The following is a 25,506-nucleotide window of genomic DNA, read 5'->3' as shown; positions in this document are numbered from 1 at the left end:
ATGATGTATGTATCCCATGTATTTTCATGAATGTATCCACATTCATGAGCACTCCTGGTCCTCATTCTTTTTCTGACTTGTCCAGTGTTTTCTCATACTCAGTCTTTGCAGTCCTAACCTTTTTCTGTGATATTATTACAGATCAACTTGTAGCTCTGGTAGGCTTCAGTACTTTTCATTCCCCTGTAATTTTTCCATTCCATATTTTTCCGCTTCGTGTTCATCCATCTTAGCATCTTCCGCATGCTAAATTTGTTTAATGGTATACGCAACGTCATGGTTTCTGTGATTGTTGTTTTAAAGGCAGTCAACAATCCTAATGTAATCTAATTGAAACCTGCCCAATTTATAGATATGATGTACTGTCTTAAACTATCATAGTTCCTTTCCTGAAATAAAACCCATGCCTTTAACTACTGCACTGTCTTTCTTCATCTTCCAACTAATTATTCTCTGATCATGACCTGTCAATGTTTCCAGCACTCTGAGGCCTATGATATCATTTGATTCATCAGGACTAGAATACTTTTACTCCTAGTGCTTTTTATAACATGCTGGTATAAATAATTATCATTCAATTTATTTTGAAAATGTCTTTTTCATGGCGACTTTCCTTCCCACTTACTCTAGTCAATTTGGGGCAAATTGAAATCACCCCTAATAAGACTTGCACACCTGCTCGTGCATTCCATCTGCATGTAAAGACTCTCATTTTACCTTTGCTTCACCAACTCACACCACATACATTCTATGTTGGCAGGCATAACTTCTGGCACTGCCAAAGCTCTTTTCATACTCTGCGTACTTTTAATGTTAAGCATGACCCCACCATTCCTTCTGGCTTCCTTGTCCTTTCTAACCACATTGTACATACAATACCAAAACTCATGATTCCCAATTTCCAGATGACACCACGTTTCCATTAGCCCTATTACGTCAGCATTAGTTGTCCTAACCAGTTTGAATTCTCTCATTTTATTGACAACACTCTTGACATTACTGCAGGCACAGTTAAGACTAAGTATTCTTCTATATTTTACTGTTTTGATACACTTCTTGAAGTGTATCAAAATAGTAAAATAGTTATTTCAGCTTGTTTCGCTAGCCTTTGATGTGTGCATGCATTTTAAACGTTGCTACCCTAATAATATCTTGTTAATATCAGATGTTGTGGCAATAACAAGAACATTTGAGATGTGTGCATGCATTGCTTTGCCCTATATCGTCAGATAAATGTGGGTCTATATTACCCTTTTCTATCCTATCTGCTTCCCCTGAACCCTTACGGTATCCCAATGGTACTTGCAAAAACCTTTGCACCACCTTGCTCAAGTACATCCCATTTCTGCAAAATAGGTTATTTTTACCTCCAAGTGTGGGCCATGTGCATATAAATTTCCCATTATATCTCAAGTTAATCTACAAGGCTTTTAGCATATAAAACCTTCCTGTGATGTCTGGGCAGAATTGCAGCCACACACATTGACCTAACTCACAGCATTTTTTCAACAAGCTCCTGTTTTTATCCAGCATATCATCAGGTCATGTTCATTTAATATCATTAGTCCCCCACATGAGTAATAATGCCTTCTTTACCTCCCTTAAAACCTGATAATCTGCTCCTGGCAAACACACTGTGGTTCTAGGCTACCTGTCTTTATTAGAAAAAAAAGTTACCTGTTTCCCTGATAATGGAGTCTCCCAATAAAACTAAATCTTCTTGAACTGAAGCAGTATTCACTTAACTGTTCTGTTCTGTTCTGTAGCCTGAACCTGGGATTGCATCACTTGGCAGGTCACGAGATACTTGAATTCCTGACAAGCTCCCATAATATAAGTGATTGGAGAATATTTTTTATTTTATTTTCTGGCTGATAAAGAATAAGTTCTCATTACCATAGGCCCCTGTGTCCATTTCATGAGTGACTATCTAACAATTATGACAGTGTTACTCATGAATTGCATGCAAGGAATAATGTTAACATTGTTTGTTTGGACTAACATTAGGATCAGAATATTTAAAACAGTAGTCTAATCTAGCAAAGAAGGAATAAAAATCATGCAGATCATCCCATATGACATTCTGTTAATCCAAATGTTAGAAAGCTGAGAATTGCAATGCAATGGAGGCTCAATTGGAGAAGAGACCATCATCAAGTTGTGATATGAGGTGTCTAGAGGACAAATTTACTGTTTACTCTTAAGATTTTATGTGAGGAAGAAAAATCAAGAGTGTTTCTAGTTGTTCAGACCCATCTTCACCAGCTGGTGTTGTGCGCATTATTAAAATTGCCATGTAAAATTACTTCACTTTTAGGAAAGTTAGACTGGTATAAAGTAGACTTTCAATGGGAAAAAAAGTCAAAGCTCTGAGTAATTCATAGAGAAATGATAGAGAAATAAATTAACTTTGACAGAATGGGGTAAACATATTTTTAGCCAAATCAAATCAGAAAGAGCAGATTCCAGATATAGATGCCTCTGACAAGGAATATTAGATAGTTGACATATGCACATATACCATCGTCAGAGCATCAGGAATCATAGAGCTAGTGGTGGTCGAGTTGATGAAACCAGAAGTGGAGATTCATTGTCTAGTGCAAAATGGAGCTGCACATTTCCTGTGGAAGCAGCCTTTGGGCCGTTATATTTTTGCTCCATTTTATGTATAATATTATACCTTATTAGCCTATTATACAGTGTGGAATGATCCTCTTCAACTTAGTGGTTTCTTTTGTATGATCCTGCATAATGTTATCCTGTAGAAGACAGTTCTTACTTATTTATCATGATAGAAGACTTATTTGTTTAATATGCATTGATAATATTTGGTTCTTATAAATTTTTTTTTCACTAGATAGTGAGGAAAGCATGGCATGCAGTTGGTTCTACAAGTGCAGATAGCAGTAGCGATTCTCCTGTAAGTACTGTCATATATATTTAGAACATTACTTAGCAAAACTTATGTTCTAAGTTTTTACTTTAACATTATTTTAAAAAAAAAAGTAAGGTTCATTATGTTGTGAAAAGTAAAATAAGCTCTGTTATGAACCTAAAACATATTTATTTAAAGTTCAGAGAAAGGATTTAATTCTGTTTATATAATGTAATTATAATTATATAAAAATACAAAAAAATTGTTACGGTGAAGGAACATCAGTTTTTTTAATGTTCCATTTTTTGGAACATTGAAAAAAAGGCGGGGGAAACTACTTATATAAAGGACTTTGTTGTATTATCAGCTATTGGAGGAGACCTGATTTCATTATATAGGATGATCCAAAATTCCAGAAGCCAAGTTTTAAAGTGCATACAGTCTGTCCTCGTATAGCACGATAGTTGCGTTCCTAGAAATCCTCGTGCAATATAAACAACAGGCCCTATGGGAAAAGTGGGGTTAGGTGCCGACCACCCAAGATTGAACACACATTTGGAACCAAAACATTACCAAACACAATAAATAATCGGGTAATTTTAATCGTTATAAAATACTTACGTATTTTATAACGATTAAAATACGTAATAAAAATAATATTATGTTATAATAAAGTATTTTTAGTATTTTTTAATACTAAAAAAGTATTTTTTACGAATAAAATACGTATTTTATTCGTAAAATATTTATTATATTAAATAAAATAGTCGTAATAAAATACGTATTTTATTAATACGTAAGTATAAATTATAATGCGTAAGTCGTAATAAAATATTGCTAATGCTTTTGCTTCTATCGTAAGCAAACTTGCTTTTTGTTTGATTTTCTATCCAAAGAGATGACAGCCGTTCCATCTCCTCCAATTCTTTGTGTCTTAATCTAATGGATTTTAACTACACTTTGAGCTGTTCCCGCTATGAAAGTTGTTTTTATTTCCTCTGCATTCTTTGTAATTCTCGGCGTTGCCTCATTTAGGTCTGTAGCACGTGCAATATCACATGGTCTTTCATTTCGCTCAAAGTGTTTCACAATTTCATATTTTTTCTATATTGACAGAAGTGGACTGGCCATAAGCCTTACGGGGGAAACCACGGTGGGCCGGAGGCCGATGTGATTTTGGCCATAAACCGTAGTATGAGGCCACTACAAATTTTCCTGGGTAAGAATTTTTGACCCAGTCCGCCTCTGTTTATCGGTATTGCTTTTCTTTTTCTCTCTGAATCTGCAGTGTCTTCACCAGGACGCTTCCTTTTCATACCTTTTAAGTATTTTACTCATTTTTAGGGAATAAAGCGCAATTAACGAGGAGGCACGCTTGATACACATAAACAAAGCTGCGCACGTGTAGCAACTGAATAAATAACACCGTAAAGGCCGAGATACACTATTAATTAACACCTCGCATTTTACTAAAGCACATTTCTAGGGGTTACTACCATAAAACAATAAAAACAATTTCCAGTTGCGTTTCTGCTAGTGGAACCTGTTATAAACTGGTAGTAAGCTCCATCTAATTGCATTTGCGATTATACCGATAGCTGGAATTGTGTTGGTTTTTACGTTATTATGGTGAAATGTGTTTCCCCTTCACTGATATAAAACACATAAATACATTTTCAGAATCTTCTTTATTCCTATCGTGTTGCGTTCAGTTGGGGTGATTCCGCGTTCGACTGCCATTTCTTGTAAACACAAAGGCGAATCGTGTATAAGCGAATTCGGTTCGTGTTATATAAGATAACGTTCCCCTATTTATAAATCGTGTATGATCGAATTCGTGTAATGCAAACACGTGTTATACGAGGACCGACTGTATAACGTATGAGTATTCTGGGAAATATAATTTAAAAATTCTAGAATAAATTCTATAATTTAAAAATAATCTAAAAATTCACAATAGGTTTTCTTTCTTTTTTTTTTTTTTTTTTTTTTTTATGAAAATTACATTATTGTTATAGAATTGCCTCCATCATATAGCTAAAGCATCACAGGCAGTGTTGAAAATGTCTGTTAGTAATGCCCATAAATTGTTAACATGGCAATGCATATCAGAGACACCATGCATGCTTTAAATCAAATTCAGATTATTTTCAGAAGCTTATTCCTTGAGATAATCCAATAGGACGTATTCTAGAAAATTCAAATCTGAAGGTTACAGAGGCCACAGATCTTTTGAGATAGCATGATCTTTAGATACTGATGCAGTCTCAATCATTGTACACGACATGGTATGTTGTACCATATTATTGGTTAATCGGGGCAGCCGTTTATTTGGGGCAAATCTTAAAAAACAGAAACCAATTGAGAAAATAGCTAGGGTTTACTTCACTTAATTGGGACAGCATGCTGTTTAATCGGGGCAGGAGACTGCAGCACTGGAGATTACCCTACGATTGTCTCCGACGGTACCACGTGGTTCGGCCGAAATTCTGGAGGTCACAACCATAAAACAATAAAAACAATTAGCAGTCACCTGTTTATTGGGCTTTTCTGTTAGTGAAATCTATCATAAATGGACAGTAAACTCGATCTTGCTGAATTTGATTTAAAGAATTTGATCCTTTCCTATTATGTTCATTCATTCATATCAGTGCTACATTTCATTCTTGTTTGGTTTGGTATTACATGACCAGGCACTTCTGTGGCACACACATTGTGAGTCTGATATTTCACAGTATGCTTGGGATCAAATAACAGTTACACAAACTAATTGGAAAACTGATCCAGTACTAAATTCATATGATTTTATTTTGGCACTGCTCATTCAGAATTTTGTTACTGAGTATCCTTCAAAAGATGTACTGTATATGTTAATGTGATTAATTTATCAAAAATTTTTATTTATTTATTATTATTATTATTATTATTATTATACAGGGTGTTCCATAATTTTAGATGGGTGAAATGGGAATGTTTTTTTTTTTTTTTTGCTGCTGCTATATAAATTTGCTTTCTTGCATCGTATGTTTCTACTAATGCTAATTTAGGACCTCAAAACAATGCTAAAAGTTACTGTAAACCTGTCTGATTCTGAATGGTTTGTGCAGCTATGGCTGTTTGAATTTTACAAAATTATATTAAAATTAAAATTAATATTTAATTTTGAAATTTAAATTTATTTTTAATAATGAATTTAATATAAATATTAAATTTATTATTCAAATATTTCTTGCATAATTTTTGATTAGGTATCATTTGGTATCATTGGCCTTCATACCTGTGGTAGTCTTGTTCCTGTTATGCTGAGAATGTTTGTTGAAAAGAAATCAGTTAAAGCACTATTGTCTGTTGGATGCTGCTATATGAAGATGAACACAAATGGGTAAAGGACTGAGTTTTACAATTATTAAATAATAATCCATTTAATGCCAGTTAATATCATTTGGTAGGAACAATTATTTTATACTGTAATTGTGAATACAGTTCAGCTGTTATGAGTGTTACTAAGTTTAAACTGATTTAGGAACTAACCATGAATTAACTATAAGTTATTTAATTTTGGAAGTTGAAAATGAGATATCAGTAGAGAAAAAAAGGGGGACTTTGTTGTCCTTTTAAATCTTTGACATCCTTTACTTCTGACTCTCATGTTAATTAATTTTAATAAATATACCTCTTATTAATAATGGGTGAGGTGGTTATATATCAAAATTTATTAATTAATAAAATTAACTTTAAATAATAAAAATTCACAAATTAGAATGTGTTCCTGAGGGGCAAATAGAGTGATGAAGAGAAATAATGAAGTTGTAATGAAAAATCGATGCAGGATATATGATAAAAGGTTGGTTTTTTTTTTTTGCTGATTGGAGATCATTATCAAAGAACCTTGTTAAATGGAACAGCTTTGTATGAGAAATTGAGTTAGAACAGGAAGAAAATTGTAGCTTACTTAGATGCTCATGTGTTGTTCATTTAACCCACTTGCCATATGACTTCCATGGATGCAAGATGTTATGTTATTTGGTTTTTAGGAGCATTAGCAACTAAGGCCATATTGCTCTAGGGATATGCGGTGGTCATTCCCTGACCTTTCCGTATTTGGTGGTCACGGGCTCGAACTCCGGTCTAATCAAGAAGCGTGTGCTACGCACTGCCACTCCTGCCCACCTGGATGCACGAATCTTCTGTTTTAGTGCAGTAAAGAATAAAAGGAAAATGCATAAACCTTTAGGTTCAGAAGATTTATCTGAGAAAGTATTAAAAGGAAGTTATTTTTGATTCATTGATTATAGTAAGGCTTTTGGCAGCAGGCACTAAGGGACCATGTCATATTCTTGCATATATTGGGGTAATGAGTGCACCAGAATATCAGTACTTCTTTCTCATAATAAATGACTACCATGTAAACAGTTTGGGGTTACAAATAGGAGGAAGAGAGTGAGGCAAGACTGCATTTTGTTCCTATATCTCTCTCTCTCTCTAATTTAGTGCTTTCCAAACTTTTACAACACTGACACACTGCGTATGTATCAGAAATGATTTTACACCCCACTCTTTTTGTTTCTTATTTTTAAGTTGATGGTAAGTACCAAGAGTCTGCAACTTCCTTTATTTTTGGCCAAAGACTTATAGACAACAGATAGGAGGGGGGGGGGAGATGTGCAGTATTAAGCACAAGCTTAACCATGGCCATCCGAAATCTGCTATGTCATATTTGTCAGGCTTGAAGAGAATGAACATGTCCAGAGTTTGCTGAGTATGAAGCATGAAAAAATATATATCTGAATGTTATTAATTTTTAAAAATTATTACTTAATAATTGCAGTTTAATCAGTCAGTTATATTAACTTATGCAGTGGAGAGAAATCACAGTGAAAACAGCTGATATGTTGCCAAAATTTGTCAAACTCTTTGGGACATGAGCCAACACCTTGGGCTATTGTGGCACCCACTTTGGAATGCTTGGCTCTAACTTTTACAGTGAGTACATGATGAGCATGGCTAAATTGGATGAAGAGGCAAATGGAATCAAGATTGGAGGATACTACTTTTTTTTTTTTTTTTTTCACTGAAAGTAAAGAAGAAGAAATAAAAAATCCTATGAAAATTAAACAAGACTACAAAGTCTGGACTCATGCTAAACATCAAGAAACAAAGACAAGACAGTATGCTTGGATGGATCACTGGCTTTAGTATTGTTGCTGGTGATATCCATTGAAATTTTAGAAGTGTCCCGTCTAATTTGAAATGATCTGACATTATGCGCTCTATGTAGTTTTGCTGTTTTGGAGGCGTTCATGAAGCCAGCTTATGCTTGCGCTTCAAGCACTCATCTAGTATAGCCCTTAGTTAAAAAGTACATAATAGCCAAGGCAGTTCTTCCAGTTGTGTAAAGAAAGGATGGGGGGGGGGGACAAATTATGTTCTTATTTAAAATGTGCATAAAATCTAAGGCAGTTCTTCCAGTTACCATGGATGGCCAGAAGAAAGAAAGAAATGAAATAAAAAAGAAATGAGAGTAGGAGAATGTTGTAGGCCTGTTGAGTGTGATGAGCATAATGAACAGCTTTACAAATAAAAAGAGAGTGGGCCAGGGCCAGTAAATCAGATTGTCTGACAATGGAAAAGTTTATTTTTCAGATATTGACTGAAACTTGTGGGTTGGTTACCCACACAGCAGCAAGACTTTTCAGGTTTTACTACATTACTTTTTTCTGCGCTAATATATTAGAAAGGCAAAGAGAGAAAGCAATATTTAATCTGATTGTCAGAAGTTACTCTTTGTGCATTAGAAATTGCCAAATAAAAGAACCACTAGATAGCTGTGATCACAGTGTATTGATGTGGGATTTACTTAAAATTGTAAATACTGTCACACTGAATGGAACTTAAACCTGTCTGGGACTACTGCGGTCATCTTTATGAAAGCAAGATACTTTTGCTTTCATAAAGATGACTGCAGTAGTCCCAGACAGTTTTAAGTTCCATTCAGTGTGACAAACTGATGATGGTACTGACTGAAAATTCTAATTAGTAAGTAATTGTAGAAGCTACTATGCTTTACATACCATCTAAGAGATACTGTTCAAGGCTTAGACCTAACTGGATGTCAGAAGAACTGATGAGACTCGTGCCAGAAAAGAAAGATTGGGATGCATATAAATTATCAGGGTACACAGACACCTACAATGAATATAACCTGGTCTGTAATTAAGTCACTGAGAAGGCTTGGCAAGATAAGGCAGATGTGATGTCTTTGGCTGAAATAGCAAAGAATTCTTTGCTTAGATGCACACTAGAAGGAAATGGATGAACTACATTGCTCCACTAGATATGGTTTGCATTGCTGATCCTGTTCAGGTTGCTGAGAAACTTAACAGTTATTTTGCATCTATATTCACAATTCAAGAACCGTTTTAGAAATGGGTAATGCCAGAAGTGTATCAGATTCTGACAAAAAATGATTTGGTGATAACTGAAAGGAAAGTGGAACAGAAACTGTTGAATCTAAACATAAAAAAGGCACACGGGGTGGATGACATCTTTCCAATTATATCAATAGAGACAGCCAAAGAGGTAAGCAAACCTTTAGCCATAATTATGAACGCATTCTTGAATTCAGGAGAGATCCCATTAGACTGGAGATGTGCAAATGCATCCTCATTTCACAAAGGGAGATCAAATGATGACATGAATAATTACAGAACTGTTTGATTTCTGTTCTAGAGAAAATAATGGAGTCACTAATTAAAGAAGTAATGAGTGATATGTAGATAGGAATGTATTTATACTGCAGTTACAGCATGGATTTATTAAAGGGTGATTTGTCTGAGCAATCTGTTTGGAAACTATGATGCAGTAACAAAGGAACAGATGCAAAAAATAGTTTTGATATCATATACAGCAGACCCTCAATTCACCAGGATCGGATTAACCGGGACACTTTGACTCCAAATTAAAAAAAAAAAAAAAAAATCAACCAGAAATCATAAAATTCAAGTAATAACTAGAATAGGTATAAACAGATGTTTTGCATGTGATAAATAAGCGACAAGAAGCGGCATTATAAGTTGTCATTGGAAGTCATTGGAAGTTGTCATCTTGCAACCCCTGCTGTCTTCACACACGCAGCTCAAAAAAAAAAAAGAAAAAAAGAGACCAAATGTTTAGTTTATTTTAGTGCGTCACGTCGATTGTTGTGTTCCATCGCCCTGCAAAAGGACAAATTTTGTTTCGTTATTTATGTCAGGGATGTCGGAATTTTTTTTTTTTTATAATAACTATTTTTTTTTTTTTTTTAGAAATCGTGAAAACGATGGGCAAATGCAAAAGTTGAGCTTTCAAATTAAACAAAAACTTGAAATTATTCAAAAGTTTGAAAATGGTGCATCCGTTAAATCTCTAAAGAACTATTATAATGTTGGTGACCAAACCACATGCAACATTGTAAAAAATAGAGGGAAAATCGACATCGTAAAAAATAAATGCATGTCCAATACGCATTACTCGCATATCTTTTTTTTTTTTTAGGTGAACCCCAAACACGAGAGGTATTAGAACCTATAGTACTTGGTACCGTGCTTGGGTTGGAGGTTGAGAAGACGAAAGAAGATATTTGTTGACATTGGACTTGAACTTCTGTAGATTATAATTTTCAGGAAATACGTATGAAGGAAGGTTGTTCCAGAAAACGGCAGTTGAATGAATAAATGAGGAAGATGAAAAGTTGGTTCTGTGGGTTTGAAGTTGGACAGTAAATGGATGTTGGCTGGTGGCGGCACGTGTTCGGACTGTTTTGAAAGAGAGAGCGGGAATTATAGAAGCCAATTCAGAAGAACAGTGCCCATGGAAGTATCTGTAGAAGAGGCATGCAGCGGAAACAGTACGTCTATGAGAAAGCGAGTGGAGAGACTCTGTTAGAGATGAATCATTAATTAACCTAACTGCCCTCTTCTGAATGGAATCAAGAAGCCTGAGAGAGGTTTTGGGGGCACCACCCCAAATGTGGGAACAATATTCCATGGCAGGGCGGATTTGCGATTTATACAGAGTGAGAAGCTGTTTGTAAGAAAAGTAACGCCGAGAGCGAAAGAGAAAACCAAGTTTTTTAGATGCAGAGGAAGCAGTATTTGTAATGTGCTTGTGCCAAGAGAGATTAGAAGTCAGGGTAATCCCCAAAAGAGATATATCATTTTGCCTAGAAATCGGAGTGTCACTAAAGATAAGCATAGGAGCAGAAGAATCCTTTTTGCGAGATATAAGACAAGACTGAATTTTAGAAGGGTTGAAATCAACTAAGTTGTCTTTACCCCACTGGAGAATTACCTGAAGATCGGCATTTAAGGAATTGGTAGCAGATTTTCGAAAAGTTGAAGCTGATTGAGCAGTACAAATGATCTTGTTTGAACTCTACTTTGATCACTACTCACCTATTGAAAGGAAGAATACTGGAAGAAAACCCACAAAGAGAAGTTGAAATGTGCCCCTCGCATATTCTATTTTTTGCTATTTTAAATCAAACATATGCTTCTAACATAGGCATTAATAGTTTTAATAATGATCTTGTTTGGACTCTGCCTTGATCAACTACTCACCCCACTTGCTAAAAGGAATAGCATTGGAAAGTACGTGTTTAATTCAGAATAACAAAATCCTGTTATACATCCTCTGAAGTAGACTCCCAAAAAAGGATCAAAAATTGTGTTCCCCATTAGTGTAGTGATTCTCTTATTATTCTGAATTAAGCATATACCTTCTAGTACAGTAAGGTGCTATTCCTTTTAGTAAGTGGGTATGTTGGTGATTAATGCAGGATCCAAGCAAGTTCATTTGACATTAAAACTGCTAATACTGTTCCAAAATTTAAAAAAAAAAAAAAATTCAGTCATCACAAAGACACATGTAATTTTTTTTATGCAAATAAGAGTTGTATACAGGTAAAGCAGTATGTGCTTATTGCTGTTATAATCATTTGTGAGTGACAACTACTATCTGTAAAAGACTGTAAAGTGAATCTGTTTCACAGAAAGACAGCAATGTATTAGCAGATAGAGACAGTTTTCTGGATGAAGAGAGTTGTTGAAAAACCTGATACCAGTGAATGGTCTTAGGAAAATAATAGGATTTGAAGAATTTTAATATTTTCCTAATTCTGTTAGTTGCATTAAGCATAAGATGTGAATGTAATCAAATATTTACAACTCATACTTACCAAAGAAGATGTATAATAAATAATGAATAGCACCATCTAACCTGTCCAATGTCTGTTTGAATGTCCATATTTTTAATATCAGTTTTATTAAATGCGTGACTTTTCTTATTTAAATACCATTTAAATATTTCTTATTTTGATTCCTCATATATGATAATATATCTCTAAAAATTTGTTTTTTAGTGAATATTCTGATTATCCATTGAGTAATTATGTGAGAGAACTGCCAGGTCATAAACTAAGTTATGAAGCAAGAGAAGTTGCTTGTCATGCAATTGAACTCTACAGGAAAAAACTAATAGGTAAGGTTGTACAAATAAGCTTAATCTCACTTTCTCATAATTTAGTGTCTGCTATAAAAAAATTGTGATGGCTTAAACTGCTTATGTATTCCATAAATGTCATGATGTAGATGCTATAATAACTTATTAGAAATGAGAATATAAATTCTATGGTTAAAAAACGTATTTAATCAGCGGAAATTAAACTAAGAAGGAGAAGAAATCACTGTAGTAACTTAGAAAGATAACGCACATTGACCAACAGTCAAAAGTAATCATATTATAGAATGGCTAAGCATCCAATATTATTTTTATAATAATTCCTGGGCATAACCCGTATCTGTATGTTTCTGTAGAAGCCTGTGTTCCAGGCCACTTTGCATATGGTATGGGCTGGAAAACATAGAATAACTCATTAAGGGGGAACCCTGTTTCCTTTCTTGAGGTCGGTTAACTACAGTCTCAATTGAAGATGACTTCAGAAGTTCCTCCAGGCATGACAGGGCTTGATCCCAGACCTCTCTAAATAAGTGACAAGTGGTGAAACCACTGTCAAGGAGGACGATAATTCCATAGCATAATGGTAAATATTATTTATAAGTAGAACCCTTCCAATTCTTATATATTTATTAACAAGGCTTAGCTAACCAATTTATTACCTTATTCAAAGATTGAATATTTTAATCCTCCCCCTTCCACCATCTGCTTAGAGTGAGCAATGTTTGCATTACCCACTCTAACCAGATGGTGGTTATATCCAGCACTTATTAAACAATTGTACTACCCTTGCAACTGCTCTGATTATGGATAGAATTGCAAAATGTTACTTGAAAAAATCACTTGTAAAATTAAGCTGCATAACTGAACATGTCGTCCATGTTTTTGGGGTATTGATTTTCTTCAGTAAATGGAGATGCAGTATACTTCGATTATCTGTGGATTTTTCTTGCATGATTTTTCCATTTACTTTAATTTTTATTACTTGATTGAATATATTGAAAGCTTATGGAATAGTATGTATAGTATAATAGTATAATGAGCTAAGCTTTCATTTCTCTGTCATACTTTTTCACTTGTGTGGCCCTGAAAAGTTTTGATTTCTTCCAGATAATGGAGGGTAAGATCAATGCACAATTTCCCAATTTTTTTTATTGTCATTACTTAACAAATTTTTGGGACCATTGATAAATTTATTGGATATTATTGGATTTTCAATAAATTTCAATAATTTTGACCCCCACGTTTTCAGAATTACTCGTGATCTCTCTCTCTCTCTATTAAAATAGTCTACTTTTGTGGTTTCTTCCGAGTAGTGGGGGGAAATTACATCTTTTGGGGGGGGATAACTAACATGTGCTAAACTTTTGCTACAATTATATGTGTAATATAAAATATATGTTATATATGTGTAATACAATAATAATCTAATCTTAAGCATTCCATTTAACATTTATAAACAATATCAGTAATATAGGAAAATGCAACCAGAATTAAAGAAATTGGAATTACATTGCCAGTCTAATTTGATTGATTTTAACCTATTAGTATTAGAATAGTTAAATGATGCAACGAGGCAGACTTTTTCTGGATCTGCCAAAAAAAAAAAAAAAAAAAAAAAAAAGGGCAAAAAAGTTCACAACTACTCATGCTTTCCCTATCACTAAAAATTGACTCTTCGTGATTTTTATTTATTTATTTTTTTTGTTTAACTTAGCAGTTATTCTAAGCCATTTGTTAAGCTTACTGAGCTTAGAATATAAAGTTAACCTGTTTTCTGTATTTACAAATATATCAGCTTTGACTGAAGAAGTAAGGGTTTTGATTGTGAAAGATGGGTTCAGAAAACACTTTAGTGAATGGCAAAAAGGAATAATAGCATTTGGCAAGTGTGAAGGATGTTAAAGAAATAGGTGAATTTGCTGGTGTTTCCGAAAGAACAGTAATAAGAGTTTTAAAGGAATGGTGTGAGTCAAAATCAACCAGAAATCAGTGGTGGAATTGTTGTAGAAGTCTGTGTTAAATAATCATGATTGATGAATATTGCATCTAGTAAAAAAAAGATAAGAACTGCTGCAAACAGTTAATCAGGAACCTCATTAGCCAATTTCTGAGAGAACACTACTGAAGGGCATTGCATAACTGAAGTATGGGCATTTTCCCACAAAAAAGACCAATGTTAACAGGTTGCACATAAAAAGCCTGGCTAATATGGGCTAAAAGGCATAAAAACTGGACTGATAATTGGAAACCTGTGGCATGGTCTGGCTATTTTTTCTGTACCCTAGTAATGCCAAGCACCAAGTTCACAGGAGAAGCAGCTTAAGGGGATGTTTTAACTATTACGAATAGGATTCGTTACTTCTGGATAATTCGTTATGAATGATCATATTGTGCCTTTTTCTAAATATTTGAGGGACGCTTGTGATTTTGATACTCCTATAATCCAGTTCAAGTGCCTCTACTATTTTAAATTGGCACAAGGAACACAAGAGAATGGTAGGGCATTTAAATTGACCAGTCAAGTCAACAGATTTAAATCCTGTAATAATCGTCGGGGGGGGGGATATCTTCGACAGAAAGTGTAAACACAACAAACAGAATTCACAAAATCTGAATGAATTATTTTTGGGCTTTTTAAAGAGATTTAGTTGGATCCCCCAACAGTGGGAAGTGATAATGTGATTCTTGCTAAAGGAGGAGGAGGAGTAACACATTATTAATTGAAAAAGGTGACTAGTAAGTAGTGACTAATTTTTTGTACGATGTCTGTATGAATTTAATCCAGGGAAAGGTTAAAATAAACAAATGCTGGCATGATAGAAACATAAAAAACCATTGTATTCTAGTGTAGGGGAAGAGGAGGCATTTTGCTTTTACTGTATAAATTTATTTCATATATTTTTACACAAATATACATCATTGCCCACTTATTAGACCACCAAGAATTTGTTCACCTTCTTAATCGGGAGTGAACAGTTCATGGAATTATGTTTTCCACTTTACTTTTTGAGGTTCTAGAAAAATAAAGTTTCAAGACTGTTAGTTTCTTATAGCAGATGCACCTTCATATTGTGGCATTGTTTACAGAGAAACCAGTTTCCAATATGCACTTACTGCTTTCTTACAGTTTACTTGGCAGTGTATTAAAATATTCAGTGGAAACTTTTAAAAGAAAGAGGAGAAATAATTGAATTAAAATGTAGACTGGTTCTTGATGCAGATTTTACTATACAAACCAGTTAGTGCAAGGCATCATTTTAGTCCATAGTAAATCACCAAAGTAGTGAAATAGCATCATTTTTGTTGTATCTCATATTGTGACTACATTCATAACAAGTTGCCCTGATATTGCACTACCTTGAATAAGCAATGCTTTGCCACCCAGATAGGTAGATAATGCTACCCAGATGGTGCCGTTTCGAAGCTTGTTGGTCTCTCATCGGTAGGCAGGTAGGTACCCCTGGTGATACAATAAGGGACAACCCAGTTAGGAACTATAACTTCACAATACTAGAGATGCTAGACGGTGTACAGAAGTATGGACTAAAAAAGGGGTTTAAAGCTGAAAGCCTCATACTATGGGAAATTTACTATACGAACAATTCTTGTTTGTATAGTAAATTTCCTGTGGTAAAATATAGTAAATACAAACTATACTTGTTTGTATAGTAAATTTGCCATAGTATGAGGCTTTCAGCCCTAAACCCCTTTTTAGTCTGTATTGTCACACGCCATCTAGCATCTCTCATATTGTGGAGTTATACTTCATAACTGGGTTGTGTCATCCATTCTTTCACCAGAATACGTACCCGCTCACCGATGAAAGGCCAACAAACATCAAAACGGTACTGTCTGGGTGGTGCTATCTGCCGAGAAGAAATAACATTAGTCTTCTCTACTGGCAAAGTGTTGCTTATTCCAGGTAGTGTAATATCAAGCCAACTTGTTGTGATTGTATTCACAATATGAGAAGTAACAAAAACGATACTATTTCACGTACTTTAATGATTTACTATGGACTAAAATGATGCCTTGCACCAACTCATTCGTATAGTAAATTTCCCCTAGTATGAAAACAAATTTCAGCCCAAAACACCTTTTTAGTCTATGCAGGTTTTACTATAATATATCACTACACAAGATGCAAAAGAAGACTAAAAAAAAGATTGACTTATAGCAAATATATGATTATGCAGTAATTGCAAGGCAAATGGTATCACAAAGAGTATACCCAACAGATTAATTTACAAAAGTTTAGAAATTAAGCAGATAATGAATATAAGATTGGAGCATCCAGATGAATATAAGATTGGAGCATCCAGATGAATATAAGATTGGAGCATCCAGATGAATATGATAAGAATTTATGCAAACAAATTCAGATGTGAATATTGTATATCGCTTTCGTTTTATTTATTTATTTTTTTTATGAAAAATCCAAAGATGAAAAGTATTAGAACCCAGTACCGTGCATGGGTTGAAGACTGAGTAAACAGAAGATACTTGTTGATGTTAGATTTGAATTTCTGTAGATCGTAATTTTTGGGAAACACAAGTGAAGTTGGTTGGTTCTGTGAGATTGGAGTTGGACAGTGAATGGATGCTGACTGGTTGTGGCATGTGTTCAGACTGGTTTGAAAGAGTGTGGCATTGCAGATAAATTCAGAAGAACAGTGCCCGTGGAAGTATCTATAGAAAGTCATACAGCTGAATTGAATATCTATGAAGAGAGATTTTGTATGAGGCATCATTAGATTGCTGTTGCTTTTAGAGCAGTTAATAGTGTTCTATGTCAGCCTGAAAAAAAAAGGGGGGGGGCGGTGAGAGATACTGTAGTATTTGAAACTGTTTATTTTTTGTTCTTCTTGTTTTATTTAATTTTTTTAATTGGAATATTACTGGAGTGATTTTGTAAGTAATCACTCTGACAAATTCATTTTTCTGTACTTTGGCCAATTGCCCAAGGGAATAAAGAATAATAAGAATTTAAAAAAAAAAAAAAAAAAAAAAAATATGCTAGTATTTTATTCTTATATTTTATTTAGCCTTCATTTCTTAAATAAAGTCATTTAAAGTGATTCTTTGAAAGATCTTTACTTTCAAAGCACCAAATGTGAAGTAAGAAGTATCTTGAAAATTTCCTTTTCTCCAGGATTCATCATTGCAGAATGTAGCATTTATTTTGATGATAAACACTTGATTAGAATTATTTTCAAAAAACTAGCAGTCTTTAGGTCCCGAGATTATGGTTTTCAGATACTACTAATTTCATTAATGTAATTGCTATAAGACAGGTGAAGAGATTGTAATTAATGGAAATTTACTAATATCAAAAGAAGAAGAAAAAAATTTAACTAAGAGTTACCCTATTACTAATTCTATTCTGATTATTGTTTGTTTTGTAATAACTTTTTTCTTGGCCAGGTAGCTGTAGATATTGATGTGTACAATTGCAACCAGTATCATACGTATTGTGGATGTGCATACATCGCAATGACTTGTTCTTGCAAAAAATGTAGTACTTATGTACAATTTTTTCCAAATTAAACTCATACTTTCTATAAATTTTGTTTATTAATTAAGTTGTTTATTAACTAATTTGCTAATTTTTCAAATATCATTTTTTATCATACCTTTATGGCACAGTTGTTTGGAGTTTTCTTTCTTTAAAATATTGGTTTTGCAGTTAAATGTTTGTTAATAATTGAGTGTTGTCTTAAAAATATCAAAAATATTTTTAATTTAAAGATTTTGAATTGTAATTTTAAATTATTTATTATCCCAGGTTTTAGAGACTGCTTTTATGTTAAAATAGACATTATTTCAGAAGAAACAATGAAATTCCTCTCTCCAAAACTTAAAAAAATATGTACTTTCTCACTTTGACTTTCTTAGACTGAAGAAACAAAGGTCAACAATATTCTTGAATTTAACATTCCTTTCTGCAAAAAAATCAGAAATAAATTCCCTTCTTCCTCTCCTACTTCATTATCATCTGATCTGTATAAATGAATGGAACACATTTTTTAGTTTAAGGATGTTGCTCTGTTTGCTAATGATTGTCATTGGTCATCTAATTCTTATGTTGATTACTCTTTGTCTTCAAATGAAATATTTATGTCAAATTTCAATTTCTTCTTATTTATTGAAATTATCCCAAAGAGCGCTACTTCCCACTCTAACTCTGCAGATCCTGCTATCCAATTTCTCTCACATTCACAAACGGTTGTCTCTAACCTAACCAATCTGCATTAAACACTATTTCTTGCCTCTGATGTGCTGAATAGGATGGATCAACTTAACCTTGCTGTTTTGACTTAGCATCTGCATAGAAAACTGTCAGGCCCTCTGTTCTTTTGAATCTGAATGCATCTTTACTACATTCATGATGTAGTAATTACTGTTTTTCCATTGTCTTATTTTCGTAATAGAACTCTGATATTGAAAGAAGTCTGACCTAGAAAAACTTATTCTGTGTTGAGATCAGAACAGCATTGTCCTGGAAAATTCTATTTGTGCTGGAATTCATTGAAGGGGGAACCCTGTCATTCTGCTTTTTTTTTGCCCTTATTTCTCCCCTTTTCTTAAAAAAATATTCTTCTCACTTCTTAAGCAGGTCATATTAAGATCTTTCTTTTTGTACTTCTCATGAATCCATCTGGTTGAGCACCTCAAAATATCTGTACTAAATATTAATCCTTCTAAATCTGCACATATCACACTCACTAAGAAGAAAAGACTGTATATAAATATTTAAATAGCACAAAAACAATCCAGAAAACTAACTAAAGATTTCATTAATATTTACACAGACAATATTTGAAAATGAATTATGTAAAAATTTATTCCTCGGCTAAATGATAAATATTTGCAGAGAACTGATTGCGAAACACTGATCTAAAGGATCTAGGTTTCTTTTTTTGCTGCCAAACTTCCGGTTTTGGACCAAATTAATCAGCTTAAAACATGATCATTGAGAAAATTGTGGTTATCTGGACATAATTTATATATGTTTCGGTCAGCTGTGTTTTAAGGTATATTTAACCTAATTTTTCCATGACTTTGTATGGGCATGAAGTCTATCCCCCCCCTTTCCTTCTCTTCTTAAAGGATTGCTCTCTGTTGAGTATATGATTTTCAAATGGGCAAGCCTAAAATGTGGTTATCAGTGTGCTAGATCAAGGTCTCAGATGTATCAGAATCTCATTGGGCAACCTTTAGTGAAATTATTATGGTTTAAATTTCATAGTTTCATTCATCAAACATTATTATAGATCTGACTCTTCCTCAATATCCAGGAGAAAGTTGGGTAGTATTTGTCCCCCCCTCCGGAACATTAAACTAAAACTATTATTCTTCCCTCTAGTCAGTAGGATTTCTTCTGTTGACTATTTTTTTCACCATTCTTCTATCAGGCTAATTAGCATGTTTGAAATTGATCCCCCTCTGTTTATTAGTGATGTTAGATATAGACAGGATATTATTAATGTTATTCAAACATGCTAATTAGCATGTTTGAATAACATTAATATTGTACTCTTGCCTGTGTAAACCCTTCTAGCCTTGGCCATGCTGGTGAGCTGTAGCAAATAATTATGACTTTGTAATTTGCAACTATTTCTTTTGTCCAATAAATGGATATTTATTATTTATTTATTTATTATTATTATTATTTTTTTTGTAGATGATGTAGCACACTTGAAGATCCACTGCTACCGAGCTACTCTTGAAGCATTAATAGTCAAGCACTTTCCGCACATGAAACATACAGGACTGCATGGCGTAAAACATGTAGAAAGAATGAATTTTGCAGAGTAATATTTTTTATATAAAATTTGTATTTTTATTACATAGATGTAAAAGTTAAGTAGACTCAAATTTTAAGTTCTTTAAAATTTGTGAAACAAAATATTTTATTTTTTTCACACATTTGCAACATTGTTAGTTTTATCAAATAAGCATTTTTGAAAATGTTAATGTAGCTCAGTTTGTATATTTCTCTGTGGTTAAGAGTTGTAGGGAGAATGAAAGCATCCCCAGACCAATGTAGAGGCAGTAAAATGGCTAAATGGTGATTGCAGTGGTGAGTATACAATATGAAGACTGTTGCAAAAAACAAAACAAGTTTCACAGAATTACAAGGTTCAATCTTTTGCAGCCAGAGTTATTTTCACCATCTTTCTCATGAAGTCCAGTTCTAAAATCCAAAAAATTGACTACTCAGAATGTGATTCAAAAATTATTTAATTTTGTGTTTGCATGAGCTAATATACATAGTACATTCAAAAAGTTCCTGGAATTGCACACTGGTATTTAAATGGTTTATGCTATGGCCGTAAAGTTTCGTGGGGTATTGACATTGACCTTGGTGCATGCGTATGCCAAGTGGGAACTGGCTTGACTACTTGTGGGTCACAACTGATTGTGGAATGTTGCAGTTTGAACAGTGTACTAACATCAAGTTCTTTAAATTTGGGAAAAGTGGTACAGAGACATTGCAAGCATTGTAGAAAGTTTATGGATATGATGCTTTGAAATAAATAGCAATTTATGAGTGGTGTAATCACTTTAAAAATGGACAGGAGAAAGATGAACCTTGCAGCGGAAGCCCTTTGACATCACGAAACGGGTAAAGAAACTCATGTCAAATGATAGGCAAATGACTGTTGTTAAAGTTGAAGTTGGACTGTCTGTAGGCTCAATACACACAATTCTGATGTAAGATTTAGGGATGTGTTGCATATGTGCAAAGTTTGTTCCACACTAGCTGTCAGATGATCACATAGACTGCAGGAAAGCCATCGCAGATGATTTGTTTAAAAAACCTATGCAGGATCTGAGCTTCCTAAGAAATGTGGTCACTCACTGGGGATGAGAGTTTGATGTTTGCCCATGACCCTGAGAACAAGGTGTAATCCAAATGGTACACAAAAATGTCCCCATGGCCGAAGAAGTCAGATGCAACAAAATCCAATGTCAAAGTCGTGCAAATCGTTTTTTTCAATGATGAGGTCACAGTGCACCATGAATTTCTGATTAGGAGGAGAAGCATTACTGCTGCTTATGACGTTGAGGTTTTCACACGTTTATGTGAGGTGTGAAGCAAAGACGACTTCAAAAATGGAAGGATGGCTGCACCATGGCAATGTGCCCAGTCACACAGTGGCAGTTCACTGGGTTCTTGGCTGTGAAAAAAATCACACACGCAGCAGCAGCAGCCTCCCTACTTCCCTCATTTTACACCATCTGACTTCTGGCCCTTTCCTAAACTGAAAATGGGGCTTTGGAGTTGTATCCCTACAATAGATGACATCAAAGAAAACCCTGAAGCTGCCCTATGCACTAAACAAAAAATAATTTTAAAGAATGTTTCAAAGATTGGGAAGACTGGTGGAGCAGGTGTGTGTGTGGTGCAGAAGGAAGGTACTTTGAAGGTGATTAGGTTAGTAAGTCCAATTGTTCACTCGATAAACTTTTATAGTAAAATTCCAGGACCTTTTTGAATGTAACTCATATAAAACCATGGTAAAACATTTTCTAAACCCTTCAGACATTTTAAATATTAATTATTTATATTTTAGTGTGTGGTATTTCTTGAAACTTTCAGAATCCTGTAATCCTGGCATTCAGGAGCATGGCTTACCATGATAAACTGTTTCTTTTTCTAACACTTCTGTTACTACATGCTGCACAGTCTTTTTTCTTATTTGGATTCTTATCTTTCATCACAAAAATGAGGCTAGAAATTCAATCCAACTTCTCCAAATGAGCTCTGTAGCCTTTTTTTATAGAAAGAATGTTCTTATACATCTCTACTAGCTTCTTTTGAAATGGCTTGCAATGAAAATTCTTCAACCTTCATTTCATTTCAACCTTCGTTGAAATGAAACTGTTCACAAGTTTCATTTCAACTTCATTTCTTCTAAAAGCCAGAAAAACAACTCCCTCTACCATTTCATTGCTTTTTGATGGAATAAATAACTAGCAGATTAATGGTTACAATATGGCATTAGAGCTGACGCATAACCTGTACAAGCAATACAAGTCAGCTATAATAAGGCATCAAGTGCCAAGCGATTCTTGAGGCCAAGCGATTTTCTGTGCTAATAGTACTGTGATTCCTAAAGCGATTTTCTAAAGCGACTGAGTTTTTCCTTGTTTTATTTCATTCATAAGTCTTTCTGTTGATTAGCTCTACTTTTTAAAAGTATAGAAAGAGAGCCAGAAAAAATGAAAGTACCTTTTTCTTTATTGTATATACTAACTGTACTAACTCCTATATTTATTATGGCATCCTCAGCAGGATTGTCATCAATTAAACCCTCAACATCAAGTGGACCAATGTGATTCAAACCCCCTCCTTATATTGTGAATATAAGAGAATGCCAAGGAAGTTCTTGGCATTCTCTGCCAGAAACTTCTCATAATCTGCCTTACCTTGCCTAAGCCTTTGTGACTTGATTACAGACATGTTTATATCTACCATAGGCTTCTATGTCACCTGATAATTTATATGCATTTTCCTGTGCTGGCAAAACTGTCATCGGTTCATCTGATATTCAAATAGGTCTAAGCCTTGACCAGTATTTCTTAGTTGGTATTAGAAGCCTAGTAGCTTCTGTGATTACTTTCCTGAATGCTTTCCATTTAGAATTTACTGTTAGTAACATTATCCACCATATAGACTGTCTGAGACTATTGTTGTCACCTTTATAAAAGCAAAAGCCCTTTCCTTTACCCTTGACAGTAGTTATATCTTTAATTAAATCCCATATCAGCACACTGTGATATCTCTGCAACCCAGAAGGCATTTTATCCAGGTTCTTAATACTTAAATTGCAATATACATAAATCATTCAGAGCATTCTTTTAAATTCTTTTACTAGGTGATAGATGGCTCTCATCAACCGGTGCAATACCACCACTTTGCTTATTGAAGGCTTGAAGTGGTGGAACCCATGTTTAGCCTCCAGAGCTAAGTTCCAGTCAACCCTTCCCCAACTCTTCCATCATGCAGTATGACTGACGACTTTTGAGGATATGATGGACATAATGGCGAGATCCAATCTTCCTTACATTTCAAGGGTACAGCTCTAAAACGTTGTTCGCAGGCTGACCGTTAGTTATTACACCGGACTGAACCTATTGGTAACTCTTTAGGAGGCTTCCGGATCAGCTAGTGTATAATCTTGCTACCTCTACTCTGCCAGATAGTGACTGGAGGGAGTCCCAGGTGTGTGTGTGTGTGTGTGTGCGTGTGTGTGCGTGTGCGTGCGTGTGCGTGGAGGGGCATTGTCGAGACCACGTTATGTCAAGGATCTGGGTATATTCTTGCCATTTCCAAAAATTTCATTACTTCATACAGCATGTCCCCCCCATTTTCTTATTATTAAATAAACCATGAATTGTCAAACTAATAGAGTAAGCTTATCTGCGAAAAGATCTAAACCTCCTAAACACTTCCTAGTTCATTTCACAAATATGCGTGGTCTCAATTCTAATCTCAACGATGTCCATTTCCACTTGCAGTCTGCCAGACCCCATGTACTTTTTCTGACAGAATCTCAGTTATCAGTTGATTCAACTGATCAGTAAAATTTATCAGTAAAATTAATCAGTAAAATTTATTAATCTGTTAAACTTCATTATCAATTAAATTGTACATTTTTAACTAAATAATTACTTATATTTTACAAGCGTAACATTATTAATTAATACATAACTTGATACGTAAGTTATTTAATGAAACTCGGAGTTAATAGTCGATATTGGGGGAAAAAAAAACAAACATATATAGTGTTATAACTGCACTGTCGAGACCACGTTATGTCAAGGATCTGGGTATATTCTTGCCATTTCCAAAAATTTCATTACTTCATACAGCATGTCCCCCCCCATTTTCTTATTATTGAATAAGTTTAGGGTTATAATTTTGTACTGAAATTGAATTTTATTGAAATTAAATCTAAATCATGACTCAGACCAGAGCAGCAAAGCAAAAGGCTCAAGCTAATGGGAGCGCTGTTGCTCAGGGGAGAACCGAGTGGGGGGCAGTTGCCCTCTGAATCACAGCCTTTTAAAATACATTGCTTGTTTGATGTTTTTGGAGCAATCAGGTACGAGACATGATATTGCCAAGGGGAATGTCTTTGCGTATGCATGATGTAAGGAGTGTGAGGAAATCAGGCGATAACTCAGCATTATTATGGGCCTATATGAGAACTTGAAGGACAGGGTGGATGCCCTTGAAGGATCTAAATTGAGGGCCCATCAAGCTCTCAGCTGCCCATATCAACTCCAGAGCTTGCACTGGAACATCGTGCAACACAGCGGTAACCCCCAAGGCAGAATGCGCTGGTCCCACAGGAACTAGTAGTTGTCGGTGACTCTGTTGTCAGGGAAATGGGAAACGTATTGTAAAAGTACAGGACCAGGGTATATCTGCCTGGAGCAAAGGTTGATGACGTTGTAGAGCAGATATCTTTTAAGGGCACAAAAGGTGATATTGTTGTACACATTGGCACTAATGATATTAAGAGTAGGAGACCGACAGAATTACTTAACAAGTACAGGTCAGTGTTGAAAAAAAGCCGTGAATTTGAAACTGTCTGCAATTCTGCCCAGACACAATAGGAGGGAGTATATGATGAGAGCCTTGTCGATCAATTTGGCCCTGGAGAGATTGTGCAAGGCTGAAGGGGAAGAATTTTTCTGAAGGATGCAAGAATATTTCCCGATGCTATTGAGGCAGTGTTAGGGGGTAGGAAAACTGCAAGATTGGGGGGATACACGGACTAATAGATTTACAGTGATTCTTGCATTGCTTCTATTGGAATGAGCAGCAGCCTGGAAAACAAGATGCAGGGTATTTCAGAGACTGCTGGGAAACACTGGGTACAAGTAAACACATGAGTTGTGTTAGGGTAGCTAAGAATAGGAACAGATGCAATTTGTATACTTCTGTGTATGCGAATGCTAGCAGTTTGGTAAATAAATTTGAGGTGTTGGTCAAAACATCAAAGGCTGATATTGTTGGGATATCAGAGACATGGTGTCACACAGACATAAGCAGTGCAGGATTGGAATTTGGGGAGTACAATGTGTACAGAAGTATAGACAGGACAGGAAGGGAGGAG

The 25,506-nt window shown here is 34.7% G+C and overlaps 1 protein-coding gene across 1 annotated transcript in view; it reads left to right on the top strand.

The window, feature by feature from the left end:
- The window catches only part of LOC150081639 (methyltransferase-like protein 25B), a 118,559-nt gene that overhangs the window by 81,655 nt on the left and 11,398 nt on the right, over positions 1-25,506 (top strand). The window contains exons 6-9 of the mRNA XM_090380274.1: positions 2,858-2,920; positions 6,124-6,257; positions 12,273-12,391; positions 20,055-20,184. Coding sequence (XP_090236400.1) covers positions 2,858-2,920; positions 6,124-6,257; positions 12,273-12,391; positions 20,055-20,184 — 446 coding nt within the window. The remainder of the gene's footprint in view (positions 1-2,857; positions 2,921-6,123; positions 6,258-12,272; positions 12,392-20,054; positions 20,185-25,506) is intronic.

The sequence above is a fragment of the Mastigoproctus giganteus genome, chromosome 8 (genome assembly GCF_048544385.1).
Source record: "Mastigoproctus giganteus isolate SK-2022 chromosome 8, ASM4854438v1, whole genome shotgun sequence".
Taxonomy (NCBI): Eukaryota; Metazoa; Arthropoda; class Arachnida; order Uropygi; family Thelyphonidae; genus Mastigoproctus; species Mastigoproctus giganteus.
Note: the sequence above shows the minus strand (reverse complement) of the source record. Positions and strands in the feature narration are given on the sequence as shown.